General features: G+C 44.5%; 1 protein-coding gene across 6 annotated transcripts in view; it reads left to right on the top strand.

The window, feature by feature from the left end:
- The window catches only part of LOC138749742 (coronin-6-like), a 184,357-nt gene that overhangs the window by 146,212 nt on the left and 23,526 nt on the right, over window positions 1-14,619 (top strand). For 5 of the 6 annotated variants that reach the window (XM_069911543.1, XM_069911542.1, XM_069911546.1 and 2 more), the window contains 3 exons: window positions 2,150-2,279; window positions 5,111-5,292; window positions 13,185-13,304. In XM_069911543.1, the coding sequence (XP_069767644.1) occupies window positions 2,150-2,279; window positions 5,111-5,292; window positions 13,185-13,304 (432 nt within the window). Of the gene's footprint in view, window positions 1-2,149; window positions 2,280-5,110; window positions 5,293-13,184; window positions 13,305-14,619 lie in introns of those variants that run through there. The other variant, XM_069911547.1, reaches the window with a different exon arrangement.

Genomic DNA, 14,619 nt, shown 5'->3' with positions numbered 1-14,619 from the left:
TGCCACTGGGTCTTTGTCTTAAAGCTCCTGTATCTCCTTCCCGATGGTAGCAGTGAGAAGAGGCCATGGCCTGGGTGGTGCGGGTCCTTGAGGATAGAGGCTGCTTTCTTAAGAGACCATCCTCATTGGAGTGGAGACTGATGCCCGTGATGACGCAGGCCAAGTTCACAACTCTCTGCAGTTTTTGTTTTCTTGACCCTGTGCATTGGCCCCTCCATACCAGACAGTGGATGCTCTTCATGGGTCACCTGTAGATGGTTGCAGGAGTGTTTGGTGACCTACCAAATCTCAAATTCCTCCTGACGTGTAACTGAGCTGCCTTCGTGATTGTGTCATTATGGAGACCCTAGTATAGATCCTCAGGGATGTTGACACCCCTGCAACTTGAAGTTCTTAACCCTTTCCACTACTGAGTCCTTGATGAAGACTGGTTCATGTTCTCCTGATTTCCCCTGGTCCACAATCAGTTCTTTAGTTTTACTAACATTGAGGGCAAGTTTGTTGTTGTGACACCGTCAACTAGCTAATCTATCTCATCCCTGTACACTTCCTTATTGCTGTCTGTGATTCTGCCAACAACTGTAGTGCCGTCGGCAAATCTGTAGGAGGCTTTGGAATTGAGCCTGGCAACACAGTCATGGGTGTAGATTAAGTAGAGCTGTGCGCTAAGCCTGCATCCTTGGGATGCGCTTGGCCCGCCTCCTTGGGGTACGCTTGGCCCGCCTCCTTGGGGTGCGCTTGGCCCGCCTCCTTGGGGTGCACTTGGCCCGCATCTTTGGGGTGCGCTTGTGTTGATTGTCAGAGACGGCTATTTCAAGCATGCTTCTTTACCCCAAGAGAGTTGGAGATCGTGGTGCAACTTGTTGGAAGTTGCTTGGACAAGTGAAGGATGCATTTTTCTGCTGGAGATCAGGGAAAGTTTTCACTGAGCTGGCTGCCAGTACACTCATTGAATATAATGGTGCAGATTCTGCTTGGCTGTGAAAGGAATGGACCAAGTTATCAGGGTTCTTCACTTTAATCACATTTTTATATTTCATGTTATATCTGGTCAATTGCTGCTGAGCTTAAAAGGTACATTTTGGAAAATTCATCTGGTAGACTGAAAAATTGGAGAAATCAATTGTATTTGAAGACTCTATCTCCATTACAAATGTAGCAACATTATGAAACTCTTGGCACCCTCTCTCATCCCAGTTCTGATACCCCCCTACAACCACTCAAGCCAATCTCCAGCAGCCTGCCAATCTTCACATTGAGTCGCCAACAGCCTGCCATCTGTGTGCTCTTCAGCTGCAGAACCCCTCACCAGCTCACCGTTGTGGTCACCATCCCTGTGGGTCACCTCCTCTGCTTCTCCTCAAATGGGGAGGGCTCTCCCTGTTTCTGGTGCCCTGCTTCCCTGGAGTCTGAAACCCCTTGAGGTTGCTTGGGCCCAGACTACGTGGTTACAGAATTTTAAAATAAACCACTGTCGGCACTTTCAACAGCGGTAAAACCCTGCAGAGGTGCGCTGTGTTCCCTCTCCCCGCTCTCCACTGATCCCCACCAGGGGCAGTGCTGCTTTACAGCAGGTCTGGCAGCATCGCCATTTTTTTTTCTTCCAATAAGGACATGATATGAATTTGGAGTCAGAATATGGGGACATCTCTCTCTGTGTTGCATTCTGGATTTGTACTACAAAGCCATGTTTTGGGTAGAGGTCAAACCATCTGCACACATATTACCACTGGAGTTTGACTCATTTTTATAGATGAAGGAGCTAATTTGGGCCTAACCATTATTTTTGTTTTTATACATCTTATGAAAGAACTGATGGCCTGAAAATGTTGCTCCTTTAATAAGCTTTCAAAAATGTTTCTGCTGCATTTTCACAAGATAGAAATGTCACCACTGACACAATTGTGTGTATTCTAAAAGAGCAAACTTCCTGCTGATATTTTCCAGATCATTTTATGATAAATTATTACCCCCAAAATGCCATTGGTGTTCCTTGATTTTTTTTTTCTGGTATTTCATCTGAAAGTGAACTGGAAAATTCCTTGTTATTTATTAATTTGGGTAAACCATCGACTGGGTTTGGATTCATTGTTCTGTTCAACAGTTTTCTCAGCTCTTTTTCCTAATCTGGTGTCATTTTCCTCTTCAGATCTGGCAGATCCCAGATTACATGACAGTCCGCTCTATTACGGAACCCATCGTCGTCTTGGAAGGACATTCGAAGAGGGTTGGGATTATTTCATGGCACCCGACTGCCCGTAATGTTTTACTTAGTGCAGGTAATGTGGAAAGTTTTTTTTGTCTAGGTTGACATCAGTGAGCAATGCAATGGTTCAATGCGGCGATAATTATGATCCTTTTCAGTGGTGTAGAAATATTTTTTTAATAGATACACAGCACGGTAACAAAGCCATTTCAGCCCACAAGTCCATGCTGCCCAATTTATACCCAATGAAACTACACAACCTATTTCTTTCCACTCACATACCACTTTAAGTATTCCCTATGCCATAGGTGCTCTGTGATTAGTAAGGGTGGGATATGTGGGTCTAGCGAAGTGGTTCTCAACCTTCCCTTCCCACTCACATACCACCTTAAGCAACCCCTTACTAATCACAGCGCAATGATGGCATAGGGATTACTTAAAGTGGTATGTGGGTCGAAAGAAAAAAATTGAGAACCATTGACTTAAGCAGTCCTTAACCAGCCTGAGTTGACTTGAGTGCATCCTGGTTACTGAGTTTTTTTGTGGGGGGGTTAGGGGGAGACAGAATTTCATTCACTAAGTCCCTTTGTTGTCTTTGAATGGATCGTTTTGATTCTCTGTGGAATTTTCTTCTTTTTTTTTCTATTTTATGCAACACCCAGAATTTTCACCTAAAATGTAGCTTTTGACTGTACTCGCTGTCTAAGATTACTATAATCTGACACTTCCCGCTGACCAGTTGGAGTGATGCTGCTTGACACATTTAATAAAATAATTCACAATATTTTAAAAGCAAATTACCCAATAAAGGTTTAAATTTTATTAGCATATTTTAAAATAGACCATCAGCTCTTTTAACAGGCAGTTTAAAGCCTGTACATAGCTGATGGCAATTGGACTAGTCAGATGGACCCTGTGAAGGAACGCTGAGATTTTGCTTTTAAGGTTTGGGTTTTTAAAGTATAAGACAATCCCTGGTTTTGGGGTGACATTTTTAAAGTTCAAAGACCGTCTTGTACGCTGGTAGTTGTTACTTAAATCTATCAGATCCAGAGTGTTTTCACTGTCAAGATCCATAATCTAAACCATCAACATAAAAAGAAGCGGCCCCAACACTGACCCCTGCGGAACACCACTAGTAACTGGCAACCAACTAGAACAGGATCCCTTTGTTCCCACCCTTAACTTTCTGCTCATCAGCCAATGCTCCACCCAATCCACGCACTCTCACCTCATTAAGCAGCCTCTTATGTGGCACCTTATCAAAGGCCTTGAGAATACACAACATCCACAGCCTCTCCCTTGTCTATCCTACTTGAAATTACCTCAAAAAAGATTCCAATAGGTTGGTCAGGCAAGATCTTCCCTTCATGAAACCATGACCTATATCATTCTGCACTTATCAATATCCCACCCCCACTCCCATACTTATAAAGCCTATTGTGTGTATTGATCAAAGATGTGGACAAAAATGGACTCATCGCTGAGACTAATTGCAGCTATTAAATTAAATTGGTGCATTGGTAGTGAAGCTAAATGTCATTCAGAGAAAGGCACCATTGTTAATTCCAATATGTTCTGGGCACACCTGTTTTAAATTAAGCAAACCTGAACTCAGTTATTTTCTTTTGAAATGTTTTTGTTGGTATAATATTGTGCTACTTTTAACCAACAGTGGTTGGGATTCAAATTTTTTAAAAATTTAGAGATGCAGCCCAGTAACAGGCCCTTCACACTGCCAAAATATACTCATGAAACCAATTAACCTACTAACCTCGTATATCTTTGGAAACTGGAGCACCCAGAAAAACCACGTGGTCATGATGAGAGCGCACAAACTCCTCACAGACAGCGCTGATTTGAATGCGACTCGCTGGAGCTGTAATAGCGTTATGCTAACTGCTCTGTTAACTGTGCAGCCCTTTAGGGAAGAAAATATTTTAAACTTCCTCCTCAATCTGTTCATCCATGTCGGCGTACATTGTAAACTGTTCAGAGAAAGATAGAGAAAACATCAATCTCACCTTCTGAGAAAACACCAATCTCACCTTCCTCCTGTACAGTTGTGTTAACTTACTCTGTTCCATCAGGTCCAATCATCCATTTTATAATCGATGTGCTGTGTGTGGACCTCGCGAATACGATTTGTCAATTTGGGCAGCGTGGTTAGCATAGCAGTTAGTGCAGTGCTGTTAAAGTGCCAGCAATCTGGCACTGTTTGTAAGGAGTATGTATGATCTCCCCATGTCTGCATGGGTTTCCTCTGGCTATGATTTCCTCCAAAGGTTCAAAATTGTAGGTCAATTGAGTGTAATTGGGCAGCCCGGGCTCATGGGCCAAAAGGACCTGTTACCGTGCATATGTCTAAATTTAATTATTAGTTCCCTCAGTGCAGCTTCCAAGCTCTGTGGTCATTGATTTGTAAAGGACAGAAACAGACCCTTCCTTCCTCCCGCCATACCTTTCTATTCTAAATATATTGATTTCAACTTGTCCAATAGCATTCCATGGCTCCCCAATTCCATACCTTTTAAGTGTTTTGAGAGTCCTTCCACCAACACCTCAGACAGTCCCGATGGATGAGAAAAGTTTGGACGTGTGACCGGAACAAGGGATTGGCATTTAGCATACTTCGCAGGATCTCAAGACTCCTCGTTGCCTTGTTTCAGCCATGAATGTACATGTGAAGAGAGATAGGGTGTGCGAGCAGGGTGCCAAATCTGAGACGTTGGCCCTCTTCCCCACGTTGGCCCCCATGTGTAGAACTCGAGTGAACGATGAAGATCCAAAGAGGGAGGATCCCCAGAGCTGAGAAGGGGAAAATGTTGAATCAAGCTGATTTGGCTGGGGATCCATGATCCAGAGGTGACATTGGGTATTGACCTTGTATCACATCTGTTTCAGGCAGTGATAACATGATAATTATATGGAATGTGGGGACTGGCGAGCCCCTGATAACATTCGATGACCTGCATACTGACTTGATTTACAATGTGTGCTGGAACCGTAATGGCAGCCTCATCTGTACTACCTGCAAGGACAAGAAAGTGCGCATCATTGATCCGAGGGAACAACGCATCATTGCTGTAAGGTTCCCCGCTCCTTTGGAAGGCATGGTCCCTGTAATTCAAGTATTTGATTAGACCCTATCCTATGAGCTCTTGCACCTCTAACACAATGCGAGAGACTGTAGATGCTGGAACGGAGCACAGGACAAACAGCTGGAGGAACTCAGCAGGTCGAGTGGCATCCATGAACAGAAAGCAATTGTCAGGGCAGCTTCTCAAAACGGCAACTGTTCCTTTCTCCCCTGCAGCCGATGCTCGATCTGCTGAGTTCCTCCAGCAGCAATGCATAAAGTTCTGGAGGAACCCAACAGGCCAGGCCCCGGCAGCAGGGAGAAAGGAACAGGCAGCCCAAGAATTGGGTAGTAGCCCGAAAAAGGGCCTGCAGGAGGGGGAGAGGCACAGACTGCCAGGTGATGCATGCTTTCCATCAACTTGTTTACCTTCAGGTTCCTTCAGCTGTTTGTGTAACACTCTTCTAGAGCAGCCAATCACAACCTTTTTGTTTTACCTGTGGCCCCCTTTGGACCCTGCTCACAGTTTATGGGCCCCCTTCCCTGTGAACCAGTCACGTTTTGTTGGTACTTCTCTCCTATCGACTACATAAAAAAATATTTTATGATTTCATTCTGTGGGGCCCCCCTTTAAAAGTGTTGTGGCCCCTGGTGGGGGTGGGGGGGTTGCTGTTTGGCCCCTATTTGGCTGCTCTAGAGAAAATGGTAATATTTTGTCAATGTTGCTAGCCTGATTGAAGTGAACTTTGTCATCTTTTAGTAACATGTTCCAACCCTTGGTATGTGTCATGCTGTGGTGTGTGTCGTGTCCCTTGGGCATTGTGTGAACTGTAACGTACACGTGCATGCTTGGTACATTTTGCATGTTGCTTGCTGTCCCTATTTGGCATTTGGCAACCAGCTAAAGATATGAAGAACTTCCTTCTCTGAGGAAGTTGCTGAAAGTTTGATTAAAAACTCAAGCAAAGTGAAAGCAGAGAAAATTGAACTGGCAGATTTTTCCATTGTTGAATGTCAAGTGCACTTCCCAGTTGAGACCAAGAACTCGGAGTGTGGAAAGATGTGCTGTGTATTGCTGGAATTTAATGGTGAAATAGCTGAAGGGCTTCTGTTTAAAAAAAACTCTCACTGGTCTAATCCCTGCTTTGAAAGGCATTGCTGTAAGGCTCAATGGCATTCCCATGGGACTAAATTTAGAATGACTGTTAAAGGTCAGGATTAGGTCCACTGTGCATGGGGCACATGGCCCAAAGCCTAGAGAGCAGGAGAGGGGTGTGCAGATTCTCAAGGCAGCTTTGCGGCCTGTAATATTCCACCAATTGTTTTCAGCTGATTGATGATGTGGAACTAAACTGTGCTTATTGCTTCCTGTCTTGGTGTTAATAATTAGGTGTGGCTCGGTGGGAACTTTGGTTTCAAAATCTAATTGCCAGCTTCTGCAACTTGACCCATCTACCTCCAGTTGAAAGTATCTGTTGCGTGATCTGTTCCGCCATCAAGACCTGTCGCAGGCCGTGGAGATCTGGCAGAGTTTGCAACTGGGAATCTGATGTGGGGCCATTTTTGATAAATTGGGTTTCCATTCCTTGTGTTCGAAATTGGCAGCAGAATAAACAGGGAGGGACATATGATTGTTTAAACATTTAATTTTAAAAGTTTACAAGAATGATGGGTGGTGGTTTAAGTATGTGTATATTCCTAATGGGAACAGAAAAAGATTTCATTAATGTAATGGTTTACCTTCCCTCCGGATATCCCAATGCACTCTGCAACAACTCATTCCTTTTGTAGTGCAGTCACATCTGATTTGCAAGCAAGCACTGCATCTTATTTACCACAATCTGCTGAGGCAGTAGGGATGCCAAAAAGCCAGGAGAGCTCTTTGCTTTTTTTAAAAATAGTACTAATTACCTGGCATCTACTGCATTTACCTGACTAGGCAATCAGGCCTCTGTTTAACATATAACATTTCATTCCAACGCTTATAGGTGATATCAAATACAAATATTTATAAAACAGTAGGAAACTGCACATCAAAAAACTCTTCTAGGATCAGATGTCCACTTCTAATTGAACATCACATTTTAAAAATTAAAGTAGTTCAAGTAATTGCCTTTTCATCCAGCGAGCTTGTGTGTTGGTTTAAACAGCAGAATGATACCAGATGAGCTCTTCCTGTTCCTCCATGTGGGTGAGTGTGCCTCTTTTTACTTGTGACTTTCTGGACCAGATTGGCAATGTGGCTGCACACGGGCACTCTTGATCATACCTCTTTCACTCAGAAAATGCAGAAGGAAATGGGAAGGATTTCTCCTCAACGTTGGTGATGGATTCCATTGGTTTTCCTTGGTTGGAGAATAGCCATTCTCAACCTTTTTTCAGCTATGACCCTCCCCCCCCCCCCCCCCCCCCACCAGGGCTCTGGTCAAAGTTTGTGGGGCCCCTTCCTTGTGAAGCAGTCAGGTTTTGGTTTCTTCCATGCTCCCCTCCAACAGACTACATAAAAAAATATTTATATTACATCAGGTGAAAAGGAAACAAGGCTTTTGCAAGTGCTCCTCAACTTACGATGGGGTAAGTCAAAAAATCAGAAGAATACCACACTTACCATTTTTATAATTAAATTTTGGATACTTTATTCCCCACTGGAAAAAACTATAACATATACAGCTGAAAGCACACAAGGCATGAAGAATGTTTGAGTTGTCAGTATCGTGAGAGAGTATGCTGTACCGTACTCTCACTTGATGCTGCCATCGGCCAGCATCATGGGAGAAAAGTGTACCTACCGCATATCACAAGCGCAGGAGCAGAGCAGAATTCCAAATTGAAAGTACGGATTTGAGCCATCATAACTTTGAAAAATCGTAAGTTGAAGCATTGTAGGTAGGGGAGCACCTGTACTTAAATGCGATGTGGCACCCAGGAGGGTCCTCATGGAGAATGGCTGCAGAGAAACAGGCGGCCCTTGCCATGGGAGCATGAGTCCATCTTGCTTCCACTTGGGATGCGTTAGGATGTTTGCTCTCCGTCTTTACCTTCATTCAGGTGCATGATCCATTCTCTTTTCATTCTTGCATTTCTTCATTGGTTTGGTAAAAGACCACAGTACTTTGTCAGTGCCGGCGTTCACTGCGTATGTTTCCAAGCCAGACTTGAGCCTCGTGCATTCAAAGAGAGTTTGAAGAAAAAAACACAAAAATACATCCGTGGAATGCAGAATTGAGAGGAAGTTGCACAATTATACAAAGGAAAAACAAATAGAAGGGCACAGAACATAGGACACAGAAATCTAAAGCACAGTACAGGCCCTTTGGCCCACAGTGTTGAGCCTATCCTATGACCAACTCCACCAACGGCCTAGAATTTCCCTATTGAATAGCCCACCATTTTTCTCAGTCCATGTGCCTATTTAATAGGCTCCTGTTGCTAGGTTTGGATGATGTAGATTTGGAGAAGGTTCCTGCGGAGTGCAAGCAATCGTATTGACCAGTTGGATTGAATGGTCTATTCCAGTGTTATAAATTCCAAGTGAATTTCCAACCAATGATTTTTTAAAAATCAAAGTAAACCATGAAGTCAGAGAATGATGCTTTATCACTGGAGTTTCTCAGATTTAGCCATCTGCTGTTGAGATTAAACCTTAACAGTGAGTCATGATTAGGTAAAGTTACAGGTAACCACCAAAAATTTGTATTCAACGTATACATGTAAATGTAACCAAACTGACTGTGTAATATAGGAATCAATAAATTGCATAAGTCAGAGTCCTTAAATGAGTCCCTGATTGAGTTTGTTATTGAGCAGTGTGATGGTGGAGGGGGAGCAGCTGTTCCTGAACCTGATGGTGCGAGTCTTTCCTCGAGCAAAAGCAGTAGATGAATTGTGACTTATTGTTTGCAAGAATAAGCTGAATGATATTTAACCATGCAGTTTTTCAGAACCACCTTCACCTTCCAATTACGTAGGAGATTGTGTCATTTAGTTCTTTGCACGCACATTTTCTTGTTATTTCTAAATTCCCCTTTCCTTCCTGAACTTCCCCACTCAGATTCACAGGGACCCATCAAATTCTCACTAAAATGTCTAGTTGTCATCCAGGACCTAGAATACTGTGGTTGCCAGGGTTAATTCACCCTGCGCAAGATGAACAGTACACCTAGACTGATCCCATTATCTCTCCGCTAGTCACGGTGTTCACTGTTTATTCCATCCACTGATGGTCTGAAGGTTCTGAGGCCAAATGCATCTTTCCACAACTGAGATTAACACAAAGCTCTCCCTACCTTTCTGTCTCCTCCTTCATCTCTGCCCCCTGTCCCCATCCCCAACTTTACCCCCTCTTCTTACTCTGATCTCTGAGTCTATCACTTGGATTGGTCTTTATGCTACCGTTGACCCTGGCCCAGAAGGCTACAAGTGCCGGCCTGGGAACACAGTGACAATTTCCCTTTCATCCGATCTGCGGAGGTGGAAGGTCCATACCTGACACGCGGTAATGTCCCTCAACTGGGCCTTTTTCCCCGTTGGACTCTGCTCAATTTGTTTTGGAGGAATATTTCTTTTTAACTGCAGCTCTGTTAACTGTGATTGGGTCTTTCATAATAAACTGCTCTGTACCAATTACATGTCAATGCTGAGGGTAAATCAGTGGTTCTCAACTTTTTCGGTCTAAAGCTTCTGCCCTAACGTGTCATGGCCCATTAATGGCAATGACTGACCAATATTTTCAAGTCAAAAGCAGCTCTGGAAGAAACACATTGTTATCTAATTTGAAATATTGACTTCCCTGACTTCCTCATCGAAAGACCAGTCAGTATGATTTGGAAACGATATTTCCTCCTCACTGACTATCAGCATATTTGCACCCCAAGGATGCGTGCTTAGCCCACCGCTCCACTCATTATACACCCATGACTGTGTGGCCAGGCACAATTCCAATGCTATCTACAAATCTGCCGATGACACCACAGTTGTCGGCAGCATTACAAACAGCAATGAGGAAGCGAACAGGAGGAAGACAGATCAGCTTGTTGAATGGTGTAACACTAATCTTGCACTCAATGTTAGCAAAACCAAGGAGATGATTGTAGGATCCGAAGGAAGTCAGGAGAACATGAACCAGTCCTCATCAAAGGCTCAATTCCTGGGTGGTGAAGGACTCAAGCCCGAAAAGTCAGCTAAAGAATCTTTGCCTTTGCTACATAAAGGACCCGTTTTGACCTGCTGAGCTTTTCCAGCATTTTGTCTTTTTACTTTTTCTACAAGAGGTGGTGTCTTAAAAAAGCAGCCTCCATCCTCCAAGACCCTCACCGCCCAGGCCACATCGTCTTCACACTGCTACCACCATCAGGAGGGAGGTACAGGAGCATGAAGATAAAGACCCAGCAGCACAAGGACAGCTTCTTCCAGTCTGTCATCAGATTTCAGAATGGACAATGAACAACACACACTACCTCACTTCCTCTTACTCTTGGACTAATTTATTTAATTTTTAAAAAATGTAACTTATGGTATTATTTACACCGTTGTGTGGCTGCAAAACAACGAATTTTCTGACATGTTCGTGACAATAAATTCGGATTCTGATCCTGAGGATGGTTCTCCTCTTCAAAATGATTCAATGGGACCATTATCTCCATCACTGGGGCCTCATTTTAATGTCTTATCCAAGGGAGGGTACCTTTGACAGTACAGCATTCCCTCTGTAATGCTCTGAAAACAGCCCAGGAATGTTTTTTTGTTCAACTTTCTGGAATGGGTCTTGAACCCACACTGACAGTTTGTGAACTTTGCAATAAATCAGTACATTGTTGGATCCAATATTTTACGAGAAACCCTCTCATTACAGATTTTCCACAGCTCACTTGCACAAGCCCCAGATGAGGTAAAGACTCGCTATGATTCATAGCCGCCGTTTTCTAATTTAAAATTTTGACAAATAGCACAGTAACAGGCCTTTTCTGCCCTCAAGCCAGTGGTGCCCAATTACACCCAGTTGAATCTCCAAGACATCTAGAAGGGTGGGAAGAAACCGGAGCCCCCAGAGAAAACCCACGCAGACATGGGGAGAACGTACAAACGCCTTACAGACAGTGTGGGGTGGGAACCCCAGTCCCAGTTGCTGGGAAAGAGTGTGGCGCTGAACCGCTAACTGTGCTGCCATGCCATCCCGGCACTTAGCATTTTCCTGCTATGTAATTAAACCAGATGAAACACTGCTATTATTTCCAGATATTTCCCCTTCCTCCTTCCTCTCCACCCCTGGTTATCTGCTATTTGCCTTATTTGCAGTGTAGAATGGTTGGGTGCAGAAGCCTCCCATTCGATGGATTTTGTCTCTAGCTCCCTCCTGAACTCTCCATCCAGCTTTGCTTGTTCTGGAGGGATGCAGTAGTTCTGATGTTCCAGCAAACGACTCTGCGGGCGGGTGTGGGGATGGAGGAAGGCAGGGGAAAATGGGAGGGAGTCACTGTAAAATGCCAGCACATTTTAAAATCTTTGATCCCTACTGCAGTCAGCCTTGTGGATGGACAACAGCAACACCCAACACTCCAAAATGCAGAGCTCAAGCAGTTGATCAGGACCCAAGGAGCATTGTGGACTGCTGTTACCCCATCACAAGGCAGACAGCAACAGCTGCTGGGCTCGAGATAAAGGACGAGCAACTGAGAAAGAGCAAGATGTACAAGCATGTCCGATTCAGAAACCCTGGCCCAAAGCACCATTAGGGAATTTGTACTGTAGATTAATGCAGTACAGCGATCAGTAACTCTGCCCCTGGAGAAGATGAAAACAGAATCAATCAGAACTTTCTGAGGAGATTTGGTGAGGCGGCTGAACAATTTGAAGAGTCGTGGGAACAGAGGAGTGCGGCTGATGGATCGGTTAGATATTCAAATGATTTATTTGCCTCCAGGTGACATAACACTCCTGACAATAAAACCATTAACCAAAAGTTTTATCCTATTGCGTAACTTTTCTTCATCTTTGAAATTGTTTAAATGTTGTCAGCTGAGAGGTTTTGTTCAGAGGAAGTTTAGGCCAAGCATGGAAGCCTGCTGAAAATAGAAATCTCCGATATTCTTGGGTCTTGAATTGCCAGGCGATAGATGTGCTTCTATTCTTTCACATCTGCTCCAGGATGTAATTATCCAGGCCACCAACACACTGACACTAATTTAAGCAGAATTTCCTAATCCCCATTGCTAAGCTATGGACAGGGGCACTTCCCCATCAGCCAGAGCCCAGCCACTCAAGGCAAGATGCTTCACGTATAGTATTGATGAGAGATGCTTGAGTCCTCACTCAGCTTCCAAGTGGTAAAAGATGAATTGAATCTGTTCCCGCAAGGAATGTAGTTCCTTCTGTATCCTGTTGGTATTTTACAGCCAATGTGCAGGCTAGTTGAGCTTGTTTGGAAGAGAGACAGTGAGGAAGGTTGAAGGGCTCGGGGCCAAGATACTAAGGTGCAGTCTTAAGGGAAGGTTTTGGTAAAATGAGCATGGAGGAGGTTGCCTTGGTGTATGTTGTGTACCACTGTGTACCACATATATAAAAACCTTTAGGTGTGTTGTGCACCATGATACGTGTTGCATCCCTCTGTGTGTGTCTGTGTGTGTGTGTGTGTGTGTGTGTGTACCATGACGTGCTAGAACCCTTGTATGTTGTGCTCAGTGATGTGTAGCAAACCTTGTGTGTGCACTTGTTGCATCCTGTGGTGTATATCATTACTGTGTGTGACATGTGCCGTATTCCCTGGGGCGTTTAGTGAACTGACGTACACGTGCATGCTTGGCATGTTTTGCATGGTGTGTGCTGACCCTATTTAGCTCATACCTGAATGCACTTTCCTCTTTGTTCCCATCCATCCAACTATCTGCCTTGTGATGAAACCAGGAGAAGGACAAGGCGCACGAGGGCGCAAGGCCGATGAGGGCCATCTTCCTGACCGACGGTAAAATCTTCACCACTGGATTCAGCAAGATGAGTGAGCGGCAGCTGGCCCTGTGGGACCCGGTAGGTGGCCTTTCATCATCTGGTAGTGGGCACCCAAGGGACAGTGGGACACAGACAGGGTGTGCTGGTTGAATGTGATCCAACTCTCTGAGTGGACATTCTGGTCCAATGGGAAGCTCACTTGTAGGGTTGGTGTGAGTTGTGCCTTTTGTCAGATTATTTACATGTTACTCTAGTTGTATTGTTCATGAATGAAATTAATATTTTTGGATATTATGAACACTACATGTTACGTCCACGGGCAAAATTGGTCCCCACCTTTCTCCAGGGACCACACGATAATGGACAGGCTTTGATCTTATCTGTCCGAAAGACTTTCATGACTAAAGTGGTCAGTCAGACTCTGACTTGATCAACAAAAATACCATAACTGCACTGCACTATACCATTTATATAGTGGGGACTCGCAACAGTGGGTGTTTTTGGGTCCCGGATCTCCAACTGGATTGTGGCCCTGAGTCGCTCTGAATCTCTGCCACCGAGAGACGGGAGTAATATGTCCCAGTGCTCCTCCAGGGCTGCAGTGCTTCTCCAGCAATATCACTCAGACCCCGATAACCAATGTCACGGTGTCTGCATTTAAAGCGAGACATGATCTGTCGAAGCTGTCTTCAGGCTTGTTCTCACCCTCTGGCTTGACGTGTTGCTTCGAGGGATCAGTTTTGCTGCTTGTCATCTCATCATGCCGGGCGTTTCCAGCAGGACCTTGTGGAGGTATGTCCCACCTGGTGCTGAACCCGTAATAGTACCATGGATTTTGCAGTGGGGCAGCACTGTGGTAACTTTCTGAGGGACAGCTCTCCTAAGAGAGTCATAGTTACTCCCGCCACTAAACGTTAAAACATTTTGTTACTCCTTTCCGCTCACATTCACTCTGTGACCTTTACAAGGAATACCATGTCCTTTTTGCCCTTGAACACTAACCCTTCTTGCTACTCCACATTCATCTCCTTCCCAAACCTCATGCTCCCAACTGTGGATCCACAGGGAGCTCCTTTTCCTTGTTGAATCGACAATCCCAATGCAACTCCCTCATTGGGTGGCATAGTGGTTAGCGGATAATAATATTACGGTGCCCACGACCTGGGTTGGATCTGGCACTGCCTGTCAGGAGTTTGTATGTTCTCTCTGTAACCTGCGTGAGTTTTCTCCGGTGTCCTCCCACCCTCCAAAACAGTCGGGGTTAATTGGACAACTCTGGTTTCTTGGGACGGAATGGGCTTCCACCGTACTTTATTGTAAAAATTTATTTTAAATAGTGTCTTAAGTGGCCACAGCCATCTCATAGCTGAGGAACCACTCGGGTTATTTCCTC

Source organism: Narcine bancroftii, chromosome 14 (assembly GCF_036971445.1).
Source record: "Narcine bancroftii isolate sNarBan1 chromosome 14, sNarBan1.hap1, whole genome shotgun sequence".
NCBI classification, from domain to species: Eukaryota; Metazoa; Chordata; class Chondrichthyes; order Torpediniformes; family Narcinidae; genus Narcine; species Narcine bancroftii.
This window is presented reverse-complemented; position numbering and strand designations above follow the sequence as displayed.